Source organism: Ipomoea triloba, chromosome 10 (genome assembly GCF_003576645.1).
Source record: "Ipomoea triloba cultivar NCNSP0323 chromosome 10, ASM357664v1".
In the NCBI taxonomy this organism is placed as follows: Eukaryota; Viridiplantae; Streptophyta; class Magnoliopsida; order Solanales; family Convolvulaceae; genus Ipomoea; species Ipomoea triloba.
In genome coordinates, this window is record NC_044925.1 from 25042574 (window position 1) to 25062331 (window position 19758).

General features: G+C 34.1%; 3 protein-coding genes across 4 annotated transcripts; all 3 read right to left on the reverse strand.

Annotated features, from left to right (window-relative positions):
- Positions 1-1839: 1839 nt before the first annotated feature.
- LOC116032990 (probable LRR receptor-like serine/threonine-protein kinase At3g47570) lies at positions 1840-6003 on the reverse strand. The gene is made up of 5 exons (XM_031275744.1): positions 5917-6003; positions 5504-5794; positions 4954-5244; positions 2486-4474; positions 1840-2369 (listed from the first exon to the last, which is right to left on the reverse strand). The coding sequence occupies exons 4-5, from the start codon at positions 3372-3374 to the stop codon at positions 2011-2013; spliced, it is 1248 nt and encodes a 415-aa protein (XP_031131604.1). The 5' UTR covers positions 3375-4474; positions 4954-5244; positions 5504-5794; positions 5917-6003; the 3' UTR covers positions 1840-2010.
- Positions 3391-6445, reverse strand: LOC116033361 (LRR receptor-like serine/threonine-protein kinase GSO2). The gene is made up of 4 exons (XM_031276110.1): positions 5917-6445; positions 5504-5794; positions 4954-5244; positions 3391-4325 (listed from the first exon to the last, which is right to left on the reverse strand). The coding sequence occupies exons 1-4, from the start codon at positions 6443-6445 to the stop codon at positions 3391-3393; spliced, it is 2046 nt and encodes a 681-aa protein (XP_031131970.1).
- Positions 6446-11268: 4823 nt separating this feature from the next.
- Positions 11269-18130, reverse strand: LOC116032403 (receptor kinase-like protein Xa21). Of its 2 annotated transcripts, XM_031274936.1 has the most exons (4): positions 17332-17423; positions 16902-17200; positions 11843-13831; positions 11269-11742 (listed from the first exon to the last, which is right to left on the reverse strand). In XM_031274936.1, the coding sequence occupies exons 2-4, from the start codon at positions 17110-17112 to the stop codon at positions 11387-11389; spliced, it is 2556 nt and encodes an 851-aa protein (XP_031130796.1). In that variant the 5' UTR covers positions 17113-17200; positions 17332-17423; the 3' UTR covers positions 11269-11386. The 2 variants fall into 2 exon arrangements, with proteins under 2 accessions (XP_031130796.1, XP_031130795.1); XM_031274935.1 differs by lacking the exon at positions 16902-17200 and having other exon boundaries at positions 17332-18130.
- Positions 18131-19758: the final 1628 nt, after the last annotated feature.

A 19758-nucleotide genomic window follows, 5' to 3' on the forward strand; every position in this document is an offset into this window, starting at 1 on the left:
CAATGAGCCACATTAATATCATTAGAACTTAAAGTCAATTTGTATAAGTTGCTCAGATTGTCAATCTCATGTGGAATACAATTTGTCCCCTAATGTTACAATTTTCTACGTGGAAATTTTGAAGACTGTGGGAGAGGTTGCCGATTGCATTTGGGAGCCTGGCGTTTAGAGGGTTCACTTCTAGAAAAATGTCATTTTTCGTCAACTTTTCCGACCGTCCAAGAAAGTGGACGGTAAATTAATTTTTTCTTTTTCTAAATTATTGACCACTCTATTTGATGGTCGGGATGTGGGCAGTATTAAATGTTATGACCATTATTTTTTAACGTTAAATACTAATTGTAATTTTTGGATATACCTACAGTTTGCCAATGAAGTCATAAGGCTAAATAATTGTAATTTTTGAAGTTTCTTGCCAAGATCAAGACGTATCTGTTCATAATTGTTCATAACTACTTTCTAGAGTCAGTATTGCTGATACTGAGGCTCGCCCCACCTCCCATATAAAGGGAAGGGTTTGACGATGCCACTGGAGTACAAGGTCCTTGGCAAGTGATAGTGTTTAATTTGAAGTATTGAAATATTCAAGATTCCTATGGAATAGAACCATTTAATCCATTATCATTCAACGCAAGTATTTCTAGTCTATCCAGGTTGCCCAACTTTCTTGGTATTTTACCAGTCAATATAATATTTAAGTTACCCAAGTCAAGACCAAATACAATATTCATATTCATATGTATGTAGTTGTCACGTTGGAGTCTATTCACAAATTCACATTATAATATCTTTCTTTCATTTTGTAGTTCAATAAGAAGTGTGTTGAGAATGCTAATAATAATAATAATATAAAAAAGCTCTTTTGTCCATACCTATTGGCCCTGTTTGGTAAATGCTTGTTAACTGATTGGGTTAAAAGGTATGATTAGTTGATAACATTATCTGATTGTAGAAAGTTGTTTAGTAAAATTAGTTGTTAGTTGATAGCTATTTGGTATAATTTTTTTTTTCAAAAAGCTAATTGAAAAGATTGTTTTGAGTAGCCTTTTGAATTTTAGTATTTTGGAGTTACAAAAAGCTTATTAACCAAACAACTAATAATGGTCAAATAAGTCAAAATTGGCTGATAATCTCAAAATTGACTGATAGGCTAATTATTTACCTAACAAGGGGTTCTTAAAAAGTTCAAGACTCTTTAATTAGCATTGTCAGATTTCTAATCTGTATTGGTAACGGTCCATTTACTCGATTCTTCAAAATATAAAGGTATTTCAGTGAAGAACATTAACCTATGCTTTTTGGAATGTTTCCATATAGCATGTGTTCTTATACAAGTGAAGATGTTCAAGCAGTTTGTGAAGATTTTTCATATGGGTCAAATTTGCTAATTGATTAATTGCATGCAAATAATTGATTAACTGCATGTATGTAATCTGTTAACTACAAGTTTATAAAATCAATACCTTATTAAGTCCAAAATAAAAACATGCTAATTTTCAATCAAATCTCTAAAACATACTATAGCATAATCATTCCCAAAAAAAAAAAAAAAAACTATAGCATAATCATTATAATCACATGGCAAATACTCAATTTATGAACTTTTAGCCTTAAGTTTGTTTAACTACAGTTCACATATTATAAACTTAAAATAATGTTATAATTACTTGACACGATATATTTATTTAGTTAACATATTATGTAACAACTGAAGGAATTGCCTCACTTTTCTTTCTTGGATCCTTGTAGATTAAATGGCTTCGTTTATGTAGTATTTCGATCTTATGCTCTGTATTTCAAAACAACTGCAAATGATGTTATTCCACTTGTGTACAAAAAGTCTATCTGCTGCATTTTATTTCCATTTTCAGGAAAGTAACAATAAGAGATGCTATATATACATGCTACATTCAGTTCTTGCATAAATGAAAAAGTTAGGTGTATAAATATGCAGAAAGCTACAATAGCAACTGCCACATTTTATTTGCACTTTAAAGAAAGATAACTACTTCAAGTTCTCCCATACAGCGAAACAAGTTTAACTTTGATCTTTTCTAGTGCTGGTAACGCATCCTTGATGGCCATCCTCTCTCGACGGGATTCTGCTGAGCATTTCAAGCCTACCTCAAAAATAGCCAATGCACATTGCAATTTTTCATCGTACCTTTCTTCATCTGGTCTAAGTAAATTTGGATCTATAATTTCACCTATATTTGTAGGAAATGCATTGTGCACCCAACTTCTTAGACTTAAATAATCTTCATTAAACATTTCATCTCCAGGTTGAGTCCTTGTGAAAACTTCAAGCAACACGATACCATAACTGTACATATCACTACGGGTAGACACAAGACCTTCTTGTCCATACTCTAGAAGCAGTGCAAAATTAAATAGGATACCATAAGAATTGCATAATGTTATGTGCTAAACCAAATCCAAGAAGTGAATTGAAATTTTTTATTTTTTTTTAAAGTAAAACATTTACCTGGAGCAATGTAACCAAATGTTGCTAAGGTGTTTGTAATGTCATTAGAATTTCCATCTTCTAAGAGCTTTGCAACACCAAAGTCACTCAAATGTCCCACCATATCATCATCTATTAAGACATTGCTAGGTTTCAAGTCGCAATGGATAACAGGCTTGGAGTAACCATTGTGAAGATATTCCAAGGCTGATGCCATATCTATCATTATACCCACTCTTTGTATCATATCCAAGAAATAATTGTGTGAATATAACCACTTGTGCAGACTTCCATTAGGCATGTACTCTAGCACCAATGCTTTGAAATCCAAGTTGGAGCAACTGCCAAGGACCTTTGTAAGATTTCTGTGACGAATGTTGCGTAAAACTTCGCATTCAGCCTCAAAACTCCTACTTGCACCTTCATTTAGCAAACGAAAAACCTTTACAGCCACATGCATCCCATTTGCTAAAGTCCCTTTATAAACAGACCCAAAGCTTCCGAGACCTAACAAGTTGCTTTCTTCGAACCCATTTGTTGCCCGTTGGAGTTCATAATACGAAAATCTTGCTGGTGTTATTCTCGACAACAAGTCAAGTTCACTGGGAAGCTCCCTCCTGCGCTTCTTGAAAATCAAGTATACAGCGATAGAGACAATAAGCACTACAAGAATTGTCAACGAGACAAGTACAAACAGAACCACTCTGTTGTTCTTTGAAGTACGCAGAGTATTGGCAGGACAAGGTGGGACATGCATCCGAGGAGTACCACATAGACCATCATTTGACAAGAATGATTCATAGGTTAAATTGGCAAAAGGGCCTCTATTCGGAATCTCTCCGATTAATCTGTTGTATGAAACATTGAAATAATTCATGCTCTTAAGTCCCTCCAATGACTTGGGAATCATTCCGGACAAATTATTATCAGAAAGATCTAAAGAATGTATCCAGGAGTTTTCCAAATGTGTCAGGAATAGAACCTTGGATTGCGTTATGAGCCACAGAAAAATTCATTAACGCTGTCAAACCTCCAATGGTACTGGGAATTTCCCCGGATAGTTTGTTATGTGAGAGATCAATAAGTATTGCCGTTTTTGCGTTCCCGATTTCATGAGGTAGAGAACCCCTCAAGTTATTGGAATGCAAATCCAGACTGAAAAGATTTTGAAGGCTCCATAGGATAGGAGGGAAGATAGTGAATTCATTTTCATACAAATAGATCTCTCTGAGGGAAGAAATATTCCCTAGACAATCCGAGATTGGACCTGAAAATTTATTTTTGCCTAAATCTATCCAAAACAAATTTCCTAGTCCACAGACCACATCTGGAAATGACCCTTTTAATCTGTTTTGTGCTACTCTGAATGTCTGAAGGCTCTGAAGAGCTTGAATGGTTGTTGGTAGAAATCCTATAATGTTATTGGTTGATAGACGGAAATCATACAAGTTACTTAAATTGCCAATCTCATTTGGAATTCGTCCCCAAATGTTACAATTATCTGCGTAGAAAATTTGGAGAGTGGTGGAGAGGTTGCCGAATGCATTTGTGAGCACAATGTTTAAAGGGTTAATTGACAAAGACAACTCTTGGATATATCTACAATTTGCCAATGAAGTTATTAGGCTAAATTGAGGATCACTTGTTAGGTTGTTGGAATGAATTCTTAGCACTTGGAGTTGTGCTAAGTTTCCAAGGGAATTTGGAATTAGGCCTACGAATTCGTTTTGGCAAAGTTCAAGGTGAAATAGGTTGGAAGCATTTGAGATTTGAGCAGGTATAACTCCTCCTAGATGGTTTTGGCAAAGGTTTAAGTACTGTAAATTGGGAAGCCCATATCCTAAAGATTTTGGAAGAGTACCTGAAAGGTTATTTATTGCAAGTGATAGTCCTTCCAATGTTGACATGTTGAAGATTTCCGGTGGAATAGAACCACTTAATCCATTTACTTGCAATGCAACTCAAGGATCTGTAGTTTATTAAGGTTGCACAATTCTTTCGGAATTTCACCTGCCAATTCAAGTTAATTATGCAAGTCAAGAACAAACACAATATCCATATGTAGTTGTCATGTTAGTCTATGCCATATTCACTATATATATATATATATATATATATATATATATATATATATATATAATGGCATTGTTTGGTAAAATAGTTAGCCATAAGCTAATTTTGACTTATTTGATCACTATTACTTATTTGACTCTAAAATGCTAAAATTAAAAAAGTTACTCAAAGCAACTTTTTCAATTAGTTTTTTGAAGAAAAAAAATTATACCAAATAGCTATCAGCTAACAGTTAATTTACCAAACACGTTTATACAATCAACTAATGTTATCAACTAGTTATACCCTCTAACCCAATCAACTAACAACTATTTACCAAACAGAGCCAATATCTTTCTTTCGTTTTGCAACTCAATAAAAAGTGTCTTTAGAGTGCATGACAATTAAAAAGACAAGAAGAGCTCCACCTTTCATACCTGACAAGGGATTCTCACTAAGATCAAGTTTTTCTAGCATTGTCAAATTCCCAATCTCTCTTGGCACTGGCCCATTTAGTTGATTACTCTCCATAAGCAATTCTTTAAGTGAAGAGCATTCACCTATGCTCCTTGGAATGTTGCCATATAGCTTGTTATTATACAAGTAAACATCTACAAGCTTTTGAAGACGTGAGCACATGTTTGGTGGGAGAACACCAGATAGACTGTTGTTTGACATGCTTATATAAACTAGTGTAGAAATATTAAATATTGTATCTGGTATTGTTCCTACAAAATCAAAACAGAACATGAGTAATATGTACTGTATATGTATTTATTAAAATTATTACAGAAAATCATTTAATTTGATCATTTTCAAAGGTTTCACAAACAACAATATCCATATGTATGTTGGATTAATGGATTCTATATATGCCCAAATTCACATTATAATATCGCTATTTTATTTTGTAGTACAATAAGAATTTTTGTTAAGAGCGCAATACGTACACAATTAAAAAGAAACTAAGAGCTCCACCATTCATACCTGACAAAGAATTCTCGGTAAGTTCAAGATCAATTAGCATTGTCAAATTTCCAAATTCTCTTGGCAATGGTCCATTTAGTTGAGTCCCCCACATAATCAAATGTTTAAGCGAAGAGCATTCGCCTATGCTCCTTGGGATGCTGCCAGATAGTTTGTTCTGGTACAAGTGAAGTCTTTCAAGCTTTTGAAGTTGTGAACACATGTTTGGTGGAAGAATTCCGGACAAACTATTGTTTTCCATGAGTATATATTTTAGTGCAGAAATGTTAAATATCGTTTCAGGTATTACACCTGCAAAATTAAAACATGAGTCATATATACCGTATATATTTATAATTATTATGAAAACAATTAAATTATTTGATATTTTCAAAAGTTTCACATTATTCTAGCAGCTAAATGCAGGAACATACCTTCTAAGTTGTTACTACCCAAGCTTAAAAGCTGAAGCATATTCAAGCTCCCAATTTCTCTTGGAATCTTCCCAGCAAAGTTGTTGTTATTCAACCACAATTCTTCAAGTTCTGAGCAACATGATAAATTCTTTGGAATATCACCACTCAACTTGTTGAAATTCAAAGTAAGCGCTTTGAGACTTTTAGGATGTTGACATAGATTCATAGGAAGAGAGCTAGATAAGCTATTTTGTTGGAGGATCAACTGTTGTAATGTGGAAATGTTGAAGATGGTGAAGGGGATAGAACCATCAAGTTGGTTAGCTTTCAATATCAGCCATTTTGCATTCTTAAGATTGCCAATCTCTTCTGGGATTTTTCCACTAAAACCATTATAGCCAAAATTCATATATTGTAGTCGGCGTAGGTTAGCTAATTCTCTAGGCAAGTTACCATGGAAGTAGTTGTAACTTATGTCAAGAGAAACAAGAAAAGAGAGGTTGCCTAATTGTGGAGGAAGGGTACCCACAAGACTCATACTTGACATGTTTAATGCGATCACTCTATGGTGCCTGGATCCACAAACAACTCCAATCCAGTTGCAAAAAGAGGTATTGGCTGACCAATTTTTTGTCAAGATATGATAGGGACTTAAGCTGAGGTGGGATTTCAAAGAAAGAAGAGAGGATTGATCAGTGGTGATGTTGGTGGGTAGAGCGCTGGGTATGAAAGTCATTGTCAAAATGAATAAGGATAAAAGAGAAGGCAATAAGTTTGTGATCTCCATGGTATATATTATGCATATATGACAGTTGATACAAGCTAAGCTAAGGTTTCCATGAATAAATACTACTATATATAGTACCATATGTCTTAACTTGCATGCGCCCCACCAAAACAGCTCAAAGAGAAGACTTCAATTATCTATTATTTATATAATATATTAATTAATTAATTAATTACTTTATACTTCCGTAGGAGACGCGCGTCTTGACTGTCATGTGGACAGCTACAGTATGCGACTAGTATTCATCATTCAACTCAGAATACATAATTGTAAGAACAATGAACAAAAGTAATCAATAAAGCTATGAATATTAAGAGGTAAGGATATGTGTCAAAGAAGTTAAAAGTATACTATACAAGCAATTTGATTGGCAAAGACCTTGTGGTCTAGTGGCACCCGGTGTCACAGAAAGTGGGTTCGAGTCTTAGTGGAGGCAATTGTTGACTCTTTGTGTTTCAGTGGGTTGAGAAAGTATCTATGAACAGATACTACATTGTAACAGAGTCAGTAGTACTAAAAAGAAAAGCAATTTGATTTTTTTATTAAAAAGATAATAATTTTTAAAAGTATACTATACATGCAATTTGAATTTAAGGGTATAATATTCACTCTTTCGTTATATATGATAAGATTATTATCATTATTATTATTATTATTATTATTATTATTATTAAAACATTTCCAAATTTGGTCAGCATATCAAGTGGGGTTTTGTCTTGTGACCACCCAGTTAGAGTACGCATCTCTAATAGCATTGTTTTTTTTTTTTTTTTTTTTGATTTTTGAGGTGTCAATAAGAAGGGGAGAGGAGAGAAAGAAAAGAAGAAAAAAGAGGGAAAAAAAAACATAAAAATGCTGATATGAGGCAAAACAAATAAAATAAAAATAAAGACATAATGCATCAACCGGCGTGCTGTTTGACTGTACGCAAAACACACACAACTGCGATTGTCCTCTAGCTTTTCTCTCTCTTGACCGCCTCAAACAAAAAACATTCTTTCATGGCATATTCGATCTTTTTTCTCTTTCTTATTTTCTCTTCCCTTCACCTAGCATTGGACCCCACAGAAATCCGAAAAAAAAAACTATAAATGGGAAATTCCTTAAAATAGTAATAGAAGTGTGATTTGATTACATAATAGCTAGCACATATCACCATTTTTTTCTTTAAAATTTGTTGAAAAGACAAGCTCATCATCGTAAATTTGGCCGGCAACTAGCCATGATTTTTTGAAAAAACAAATTAATCTAAACGAAGCTCACTATATATGGTCTTTGTCCACCTATATAAAAATTTGATAAAAGTGATGGAGTAGAAAATGAGAGTCCATGTAGTAGTATTCTAAATAAGTAGAAGAGTCAGCCTCAGGCTCAATCTCATAACCTCCCATATGGAAAAATCACAACATGCTATATGAGTACAAGGTGCTTAGCATTTACTATAATAATTTAATTCTAAAAAAAGTTATAAATTAAAAAAAATAAAAATATATTTAAAATAAAGTAAAAAACACTCTCCTACCATTCTTGAAAATGCCCAATGTGCATATTAGTAGTTGTCTCTTATGTTATGAATTTCTGTGTCTTGTATTGTGAAATTCTGTGCCTATGAATATAAATTTTGTACCTAAATTATATTTGAAAAATAAGTAAATATATAACATGTGTTTGTGTTGTAATTTTTTTTGTCTTGCATTATGAAATTTTGTACCTTACAAATATAAATTTTGTACCTCGTCGTTTTGATTCAGGATTCACAAATCACAATGCTATGTGGACCCTAGTCCATAATATAAAGAAAAATACTACTCTAGCACTCCTACTCCCAAATTCTACTCTCAACTTTTATTCCTTCTCACAAAATTTTGATGTTGACATTTTCATTGGACTCACATAATGAAGATAACTAATCATTAATTATCAATTAAAAAATAAAAATAAAAAGTCTACGTAGTAGAACTCTAATATAAATTGCCCCCGCTGGGACTGTCGTCCAAAAATTATGGACAATGGTTGCCGTGACTTTTCGTCTATAAAATTATGGGCGAAGGTCCAAGATTATTAGGGCAAGGCAAAAACTTGTGTGAGACCGTCTCACGAATAAGGATCCGTGAGACGGTCTCACACAAGTGTGACCCTTTGGACAAAGGCCATGTTGACCTTCACTTAGAATTTTCTAAACAAAGGTTGTGTTAGTTGATAAATTATAGCATAGACCAGGATACACCTTGGTATAAAATAGAAAAATTGGATTAAAAATAACTCCAAGTCAAGCTAAGACTCGTTATAAAATAGAATGAGGGAGTACATGGTATAATTTGCCCCTTGGAGCAAGATAGAGTACGTCTAAAACCATAATGCGACATCTTTGGATTTAATTTATTGTTTGGTTGACCATGAGTTTTGAGAAAGTGGCGTGACCCTTGGAGCAAGATAGGCTTGATTGTTTGTGAGTTTCATAACTGAAATATTTTTTAAGAAAAATATATAATAAAAAAATTACAATTCTAAAGTTTCCATACATCATAAGGCGGTTCACACAATGTTAAATTATCTTAGAGAATATTACATAATAAAAAAAAATTGAACCAAATATAGATAAAGACAGACGAGGAACCATTCTATACTTTGTTCAGGTTAGTTCACTTAGCTCTTAATGCATTTCAGGCCAATTGGTTCATGCTTTTTAGGCCATTTAATTAATTGAAGCTAGAACAACTGGTTTCTCGTATGTCCTTGAGTTATTATGTGGAGGTTATGTTACATTTCATTGAAAAATTTACACAACTTAAACTAAATATAGAAATCCTATATTTCTGAACAAACATAATTTTAGTTATTTTATATAACTTGAACCAAACACTACTAAAGAAAGGCGAGTAAACATCAAGACAAAAATCAAGGCAAAGTCTTCGTTAGAAGACAAAGACCATAGACCTTGCCATGGTCTTCATCCGGACAAAGACCAAGGCAAAGCCTTCGTTAGAAAACAAAGACGACCTTGGCATGGTCTTCGTCCTGAGACCACTGCAAGGACTATTCTCCGTCCCAAACGCAATACATATATGGCTACTTTTAGACGTTTGGAGAAAGATTGGAACACAAAATGCCATTACTTGTTTGGAACACAAAATGCCATTACGTGTCAATCTTATTTGAGATATGAATTCACTATAATCTAAAATTAAAGAATTAAAAATGATTTTATTTTTTTTTCTTTAGGATAAAGGTTAAATAGACACTTGAATTATAAATAAAATAACAATTAAACTATTAAAATATACAAAGCTACAATTGAAGAGTAAGACTTAATTGATTGTTTAAATTTTATACAAGTTAATGGGTTTGGTTGGAGTTAACCGACCTAATAAAAGCAAGTACACAAATCAATTTATTTTATTGACATTCTTAGAACGAGCTGAGAGCTTTGAAGAGTGTATAACCATCTTTTGTGGATCTTCTAGTAATAACTATTTAGTTTATCTTTTTGTGATTTCTGATCAGGTAGTCTAATTCCAAGTCACAAATCTCGACTAAGTGGTAAGTGTAAGTCTTACTTGAAGAGTATTGATCAAGTCCATCGTGTCACTTGTGGTTCTTGCTGGAGATTTTCACTGTGCACTTTACAGGCAGAGCTGAGCGAATTGTAGGAAAAGTTTTTTGTAAGAGTTTTTTTCTTTTTCCTTTTCACTTTAGGTTTCATGACTATGAGACCACTTTCACATTTGGTCTTAAATTTTTAAATTCTTGTCACATTTAATTCCTAGCTCCGACATAATTTTTAGTCACCGGTGATCAAATTTTAGAGAAGTGACTTATCTTGAAGAGCAAAATTATCATATCCCTCCCCCCCCCCCCCCCCACCCCCCCCCCCTCCACCAAAATATTTAAGAAAAAAGTGATAAAAATGACAATTTCACATTTTAAGATAAGTTATCTGTGACGAAAAATTATGTTGGAGTAATCAAATGTGACAAAGATTTAAAAGTTGTAATACTAAATATTTAAAAAAAAATTAATAGTTAGGAATCAAATGAGGAAATGATCTATAGTTGTGAGACCAAAAAAGAAAAAGAAAAAAAAAACACTATAAAAGTATACAATAGGAAAGAAAATTAAAATTTGTAAAGTGAAGTATATGTCTTGATGACAAAAAGGTATAATGGAGAGCAAATCGAAATTTATAAAAGCACCCCGCCCCTAGACTCCGTCCAACAATAGGATAAGCATAAGATATATATAGCTAAGTTAGATGTTATGCAACAACAATATAATTTTAGTATCAAAACTTTGTGGTCTAATGGCACTTGGTTGCCCTCCCAGTCAATAGTACTAAACAAAAACAATATAATTTTAGCATATATTAGGGGAAAATTTTTGAACATTTATCCATGAATTATAACAATCATATTTACATTAAAAATAAAATATTTTTAAACAATTGCAAACAATGTTACTGGATTTGTGTATAACAACTGTGTTACTATACTCTATAGACCAATAACCTTCAAGAACTCTAAATCCATGGAGCAGGGCGAGTGAGGTTATAAGAGAAAACTTAAAACAGAATTCTGGAAAGAAGATGCAGCTGAAGAAGACCTAGTAAATGACTAAATAGGATTTCTGTACATAAACTGTATCTGCTGCATTTTATTTACATTTTAAAGAAAGATACAATAGGAGATGCTAATACATACTACTCTAAATACTTGCATACAGGGAAAGAAGTTGGGCTTTGATCTTTATCAATGCTGATAAGGCATCTTTCACATTCATCCTCTCTCGAGGGGATTTTGTTGAGCATTTAATGCCTATCTCAAAGATAGCCGACACACACTGCAACTTTTCATCGTACTTCTCTTCATCTGGTTCAATTAAATTTGGATCTATAATCTGACTTGTATTTGTAGGAAGTGCATTGTGCACCCAACTTCTCAGACATAAATCTTCACTGAACATTTCATCTCCAGGCTGAGTCTTCGTGAAAACCTCCAGCAACATAATACCATAACTGTACATATCGCTACGTGTGGATATAAGACCTTCTTGCCCATACTCTAGGAGTGCAAATTTTGATAGGAAACCATTAGAAATGCAAAATGTTATGTGATCAATGTTAAAATCAAATCTAGAAATTTAAAAAACTGAAACATTTACCTGGAGCAATGTAACCAATTGTTGCTAAGGTGTTTGTAATGGCAATGGAATTTCCATCTCCTAAGAGCTTTGCAACACCAAAATCACTCAAATGGCCCACCATATCAGCATCTATTAACACATTACTGGGTTTCAAGTCGCAATGGATAATAGGATTGGAGTAACCATAGTGGAGATATTCCAAAGCAGATGCCACATCTATCATTATACTCACTCTTTGTATCATGTCCAAGAAATAACTGTGAGAATGCAGCCACTTATGTAAACACCCATTGGGCATATACTCTAGCAACAATGCTTTAAAATTCAAGTTGGAGCAACTGCCAAGGACCTTTGTGAGATTTCTGTGACGAATGCAGCGTAAAACCTCACATTCACTGTCAAAACTCCTATTTGAACCTTCATGTTCCAAACGGAAAACCTTGACAGCTACGTGCATCCCATTTGTTAAAATCCCTTTATAAACTGATCCAAAGCTTCCACTACCTAGTGAGTTGCTTTCATCAAACCCATTTGTTGCCCGTTGGAGTTCATAGTACGAATATCTTGCTGGTGTTGTTGCTAACAGAAAGCTTGGTTCATCTTGAACCTCCTCCCTACTGTGCCTCTTGAAGATGCATAGCACAGAAACAGAAGCAATTAGTACTATAAGAACTGCCAACGAGACAAGTACAATGAGAACCACTCTGTCCTTCTTTGATTGATGCAGAGTATTAACAGGGCACGGTGGGACATGCATCCGAGGAGTACCACATAGACCCTCATTCCCCAAGAATGATTCATAAGTGAAGTTGGCAAACTGGCCTCCACTTGGAATTTCTCCGGTTAATTTGTTGTATGAAACATTGAAATAGTTCATACTTATAAGTCCCTCCAATGACTTGGGAATCATTCCGGAGATTTTATTATTGGAAAGATCCAATGAATGTAGATCCAGGAGTTTGCTTAATGTGTCAGGAATAGAACCCTGGATTGTGTTATGAGCCACAGAAAAATTCATCAACTCTGTCAACCCTCCAATACTACTCGGAATTTCTCCAGATAGTTTGTTATATGAGAGATCAATAAGTATTGCCGTCTTTGCATTCCCGATTTCTTCAGGTAGAGAACCGCTCAAGTTATTCGAATCCAAGTCGAGCATCAAAAGATTTGGAAGGCTCCATAGGGTAGGAGGGAAGATAGTGAATTCATTTTCGTTCAGATAGATCACTCTCAAGGAAGAGACGTTCCTTAAACAATCCGAGATTGGACCTGAAAATTTATTTTTACCTAAATCTATCGCAAACAAATTCTGTAGTTCACAAATCACATCCGGAAATGATCCTATTAATCTGTTCTCTGATATGTCGAATGCTTGAAGACTCTGAAGAGCCTGAAAGGTTGTAGGCAAAAATCCTCTAATGTCATTGGACCTTAAAGACAACTCGTATAAGCTGCTTAGATTTCCAATCTCATGTGGAATTCGTCTCCTAATGTTACAATTTTCTAAATTGAAAACTTGGAGAGTAGTGGAGAGGTTGCCGATTGCGTTTGGGAGCACGACGTTTAAAGGGTTATTTGGTAACTGTAAGACATGGATATATCTACAGTTTGCCAATGAAGTCATAAGGCTAAATTGAGGATCAGTTGTTAGATTGTTCCTAGCCAGACTTAGATAATTGAGTTGTGCTAAGTTTCCAAGGGAATTCGGAATGAAGCCTGTGAATTGGTTCGTGCCAAGTTCAATAACAGCAAGGTTGGAAGCATTTGAGATTTTGGGAGGTATAACTCCTCCAATATAGTTTTCGCAAAGATACAATCCTTTTAAATTGGGAAGCCAATAACCTAAAGATGTTGGAAGAGTACCTGAAAGTTCATTAAATGACAGTTCCAGTTCTTTAAGAGTTGAAATATTGAAGATTCCCCACGGAATAGAACCACTTAATCCATTATGATGCAACCTAAGGATCTCTAGTCGATCAAGATTTCCCAACTCTCTTGGTATTTCACCTGTCAAAATAATATAATATTCAAGCTAAGTGACCCAAGTCACAAACAAATACAATATCCATTTGTAGTTGACATGTTGGAGTCAGATTCTCAGATTCACATTATAATATATTTCTTTCATTTTATAGTTCAATAAGAAATTTGTTGAAATTGCAAGACATAAAACTAAAAAGAAGAGCTATACTGTCCATATCTGACAAGGACGTCTCCTACATAATGAGGTATTTAAGTGAAGAACATTTTCAAAAAAAAACAGTGAGGAACATTCACCTATGCTTCTTGGAATGTTTCCACGTAGCTTGTTCATATACAAGTAAAGTTGTTCAAGATTTTAAAATTGTGAACACATGTTTGTTGGGAGAATACCCGAGAGATTGTTGTTTCCTATATTTAATGTTTAATATTATTTCAGGTATTATTCCTACAAAATTAAATTAAAATATGATTTATATGCACTGTATATATATTTATTATTATTTTGACTAAAAAATCATTAAAGTTGATTGTTTTCAAAAGTTTCACATTACTCTAGTAGCCAAATACATGAACATGCTTACCTTCCAAGTTATTATTACAGAGGCTTAAAATCTGAAGCATATTCAAGTTCCTAATCTCTCTTGGTATTTTACTTGATAATTTAATTTACCTAGCTAAGTCACAGACAAATATAATATCGATACTATGTTGTGGTGGTGGAGTCTATTCCTAGATTTACATTATAATATATCTTTCTTTTATTTTGTAGCTCAATATAACACATTAACAATGGATGTGTTGAGGGTGCAAGACAATTAAAAAGAAGAGATATATTGTTCATACACTAGAAGAAAAATGTACAAAAAAGTATTGTCTTTTGAGTAAAAGACAATAGTGTTGTCCAAAACCGTTGTCCTTTGACGCAAATACTTTTGTCTGTGTTTAATGTGTTGTCTTTGTGCATTTTGTAAAAAGACAACACCACAAAGACGATTGTCTTTGTGCTTTTTTTTTTTTAAATAAAAGACAACGATTTTATTTAATTGTTGTCGTTGGTGTATTGGCTTTAAGCACAGTTCAATACACAACACTACAAAGACAATGATTTTTTAAAACCGTTATCTTTGTGCAGTATTTTTTTTTTAAATACAATGATTTTATTTAACCGTTGTCGTTGGTGTGTTATCTTTAAATGCACTTGAATACACAACACTTCAGACACAATAGTTTTCAAAATCGTTGCCTCTATGCGTTTTTTTTATTTAAAAAAAAAACAACGATTTTATTTAACTATTGTCGTTGGTGTGATGTATTTTAGCACACGTGAATACACAACACTTCAAAGACAACGAATTTTTAAGACCGTTATCTTTGTGCGTTTTATTATTTAAAAAAAAAAAAGACAACAATTTTATTTAACTCTTATCGTTAGTTTGTTGTCTCTAATCGCACTTAAATACACAATATTTTAAAGACAACTGTTTTGTCTTTATGTATTTTTTTATAGATAGCGATTTTATTTATCTATTGAGGGTTAACTATTTTAACAAGACAACGGTCGTATTTTAGCTAAACACAGATCAACTACCCTCTTCTTTGCTATCTCCAAAACGCAATAGCGCCTCCTAACCAGCGAGTGACGACATGGTGTGAGCGGGCTTGAACTCGTCCCTCCCTTGTCGACGACGATGGCATGAGCAGGGCAGCGTCAGCAGCGGTGGGGTGATGCAGGGACGGCGTGACGCGTGAGCAGACATCTGCTTCGTACATCATTATGTCACATACATCCCAGCTCGTCGCCGATTGCGGAGCCGCTGCCAGGTTAGTTCTATTACTTTAAATCTTAAACCCTAATCCCTAATTTCCAAATTTCATAAATTCCTAATGTAGGTTTTTTAGTGTTGATTCTAATGTAGGTGTTTATCTCTGTAGTCACAATTAGCAGGCTATATTAGGGTAGATTATGAAGGGGATACCAGACTTAAGGTGGCTATTGCAGCTGCAGCTACAAATGACACTGTGGGCAAAGTGAAGTCCTATTTTTATGTAGGACTTCCTTACTTCTTTATCATGAAATTATGAATATTGTTACTTTAGCTTTTGTATATGCCTTATTGATGATGAGCATTTGTTATGGAATTATGTTCGATATCCTAGAATGTTCTATTTCCTTAATTGACTATATATGTTTGGGATTCAAATGCAGAACACAGTGTTTGTTTTGTGGTTCCAGAGAAGGTTACGTTTTTTCCATGCTTTGAGGGGTTTAAGGCAAGGGAATCCCCCTAACTTCTTTTGGGGAGTAGATGGGAGAAAAATCACTGGACCCTAAAATCAAATTGTATAAGCTATTCAGATAGCCCATCTCCTCTTAAATTCGTCCCTTGATGTTACAATTTGCTAGGTGGAGATATTGGAGAGTGTGGGAGAGGTTGCCTATTGCATTTGGGAGCACAACGTTTAAAGAGTTAAATGACAAGTTTAAGATTTGGATGTATTTTCAATTTGCCAATGAAGTTATAAGGCTAAATTGAGGATCAGTTGTTAGGTTATTGGAAAATAGCTTTAAAATTTCAAGTTTTGCTAAGTTTCCAAATGAATTTGGAATGAAGCCTACGAATTGGTTATTGCCAAGATCAAGACAAACAAGGTTGGAAGCATTTGAGATTTGGGGAGGTATAACTCCTCCAATATAGTTTAGGCCAAGGTATAAGTGTTCTAAATTAGGAAGCCAATGGCCTAAAAATGTTGGAAGAGTACCTAAAAGGTTATTTGGTATAAGTGATAGTGATTCAAGCGTTGATATATTGAAGATTTCCCACGGAATGGAACCACTTAATCGATTTTCCGACAATTGAAGGATTTCTAGTTTATTAAGGTTGTCAAACTCTCTTAGTATTTCACCTGCCATTTCAAGTTATCCAAGCTAAATCACGAACATATACAATATCTTTATGTAGTTGCTGTCATGGGATGGTGACTATTTCTATATTCACAAAATAATTTTTTTTAATTTTAAATTGTACGTGAATAAAACACTTTACATGTGTTGAGGGTGCAAGAAAATTTAAAAGAAGAGATTTATCCTTCATACCTGACAATGAATTCTTTGCAAGTATAAGATTCTTTAGCATTGTTAAATTCCCAATCTGTCTTGGCAATGACCCATTTAGTTGATTCTCCCACATGTAAAGATATTTAAGTGAAGAGCATTCACCTATGCTCCTTGGAATGTTGCCATATAGCTTATTCATATGCAAGTAATTAAAGTTCTTAACTTCAAGCTTTTGAAGGTGTGAACACATGTTGGTGGAAGAATACCAAACAGACTGTTGTTTTTCATGCTTATTAATGTTAGTGTAGAAATGTTAAATATTGTTTCGGGTATTCTTCCTACAAAATTAAAACATGAGTCATAAATAGTGTGTATGTGTTTAGAATTATTACTAAAAATTGTTAAATTTGATTGCTATATTTTGATAGGTTTCGCATTACTCTAATACTAAATACGTACATGAACATACCTTCAAAGTTGTTACCAACGAGACTTAAAATCTGAAGCTTATTCAAGCTCCCAATCTCTCTCGGAATTGTCCCGACAAAATTGTTGTATGCCAACCGCAATTGTTCAAGTTCTGAGCAACCTGATAAATTCTTTGGGATATAACCGTTCAACTTGTTGAAAGACAAGCCAAGCACTTTGAGTCTTGTACCATGTTGACATAGTTTCATTGGAAGAGAGCTAGATAAGCTATTGCCGCTGAGGAACAAATTTTGTAATGTGGAAATGTTGAATATGGTGAAGGGGATAGGACCATCAAGTTGGTTAACTTCCAATATCAGCCATTCTGCATTCTCAAGATTCCCAATCTCCTCTGGAATTTTTCCACTAAAATTATTATAACCAAAATCTATGTATTGTAGTCGGCGTAGGCTGGCTAACTCTCTAGGCAAATTTCCATAGAAACTGTTGTGACTTATGTTAAGAGAAACAAGAAATGAGAGGTTGCCTAATTGTGGAGGAAGGGTACCCACAATACCCATATTTGATATGTCTAATGCAACCACTCTATGGTGTTTGGATCCGCAAACAACTCCAATCCAGTTGCAAATAGAAGCACTGATTGACCAGTTACTTGCCAATGTATGGTTGGGAGTTAAGGTGGTGTAGGATTTCAAAGAAAGAAGAGAGGATTGATCTGTGGTGATGTTGGTGGGTAGGGCGCTGGGTATGAAAGCCATTGCTAAAATGAAGAAGGAGAATAGAGAAGATAGGTTTGTGATCTCCATTTTAGTATGCGGGCATAAATGACAATTGATAGAATACAGGCTAAGGTTTCCATGAATAAATACTACTATATATATATATATATATATATATATCTTGGGCGGCACCAAATCAGCTCAATGAGTGGACTTCTTTTTTTTTTTTTTTTGGGTGTACCAAGGTTTCCACTATCAGATACAATGACTAATTTTTTATGTAAACACTTCTTTTGGTGGGATAGCTGACCTGGAGATATAAGACTACTCCATACCCAACACCAATAATTGAATTATTGACTTTTAATTAAGATTTAAGGATGGATGAGTCCCTCTCACTTAACCATACCCCAGGTTAACTGAGTGGATTTCAATTATCTATTACTTATCCTAAAGGGAAATGCACTATTGAATCGACCCCACTATTACTTATCCTTAAGGAAAATGCAATAATATGACTTCAATTCATACTTTCGTATCCTACGGGTGACGGGTCTCTACTCTCAAGTTGACGACCCCACTATATATATGACCTGTGGCTGTATGCATGCAAGAATACAAAATATCAATTCTCCTTAATTGATTGCTACGGTGTTCATAATCGATCATCAGCTCTAGCATGTATGGTGCATGCATTAGAGCTCATCTCCTTTAATTTTAATTTTTAAAAAAAATTGTAATTTATGTCTCTCTATAATATGTCAATTATCAATGTTATATTTGAATTATTGGTAGTGTAAATGTTGCCTCTCAATTTTCAAAGCGATATATATATATATATATATATATATATATATATATATATATATATATATATATATATATTGCCTCTCTCGTAGTGTAAATGTTGCCCCTCAATTTTTCTTCCGTACGGTACGGGAGGGGCAATATATGTACGATTTTGAAAATTAAAGACAACATTTACATCATTAATAATTTCAGAAGTGAAATTGATAATTAGCATATTATGCCCGGACATAAATTATAATTTTCCCTCAATTTAATTTGTATCTCAGAATGCATGGAAGTGTATGGCAGGGACTTTATTATTAGCCCCAGAAATTGGATAAGTTACCTGGAAACACTCAGGGGCTTAATGAATTTGATTAATATTTTCTTCAACATAGAAGCAGCTGAAAATTAAAGTCAGATATATAGATACTTTAATTTCTATTGGCCTGGTGACATACAAAGCTAGTATCTTGTAGTCAATCTGTCTGGTTTTTGAACCACAACAGTCCGTGTATAGGCACCATCATGGTTGAAAAAATCGCTAGGCGCTTCCTAGGCGCTCGGTGAGCGCCTAGCGCCTAGGACGCCTAGTCGGGGATTAATCGGCGCCTAGGCGTCCGTGTATTTTTTATTTTATTTTTTATTTTTTAAAAATTTGTTTAAGTATTTTTAATTTTTTAAAGACTAATAATTATAAATTATATAATACTTTAATAGTTAATACTAAAATATTAAATATTAACCTAAAAAATATCTAAAGGTTGTACAATTTAGGATTATTTCGCTCAAAACGATGTTGTTTTGAGTGATATAACCCATTAAAAAAATGAACAATAGTTAATCGACCGACTAGAAGGCTTAGTCGGTGCCTAGTCGGTCTAGTCGACGCCTAGGCGGTCAGCGCCTAAGCGGTGCTTTGGCGGCCTAGGCGGAGCTTAGGCGGCCTATGCAGTCGC

Bases quoted from the DNA above. Each gene is read 5' to 3' on its own strand.
- LOC116032990 (XM_031275744.1), bottom strand. From the start codon at position 3,374: ATGATTCCCAAGTCATTGGAGGGACTTAAGAGCATGAATTATTTCAAT. The intron at 2,370-2,485 runs GTAAATGTTTTA...CACTGCTTCTAG, and splicing joins ATTTGGTTACATTGCTCCAG to AGTATGGACAAGAAGGTCTT.
- LOC116033361 (XM_031276110.1), bottom strand. From the start codon at position 6,445: ATGTCAAGTATGAGTCTTGTGGGTACCCTTCCTCCACAATTAGGCAAC. The intron at 5,795-5,916 runs GTATGTTCCTGC...TTAATTTTGCAG, and splicing joins GGGTAGTAACAACTTAGAAG to GTGTAATACCTGAAACGATA. The intron at 4,326-4,953 runs GTATGAAAGGTG...ATAACCTTTCAG, and splicing joins TAGTGAGAATCCCTTGTCAG to GTACTCTTCCAAAATCTTTA.
- LOC116032403 (XM_031274935.1), bottom strand. From the start codon at position 18,097: ATGGAGATCACAAACCTATCTTCTCTATTCTCCTTCTTCATTTTAGCA. The intron at 13,832-17,331 runs GTATGTTCATGT...TTATTTTGACAG, and splicing joins CGTTGGTAACAACTTTGAAG to GTGAAATACCAAGAGAGTTG. The intron at 11,743-11,842 runs GTAAATGTTTCA...TTGCACTCCTAG, and splicing joins AATTGGTTACATTGCTCCAG to AGTATGGGCAAGAAGGTCTT.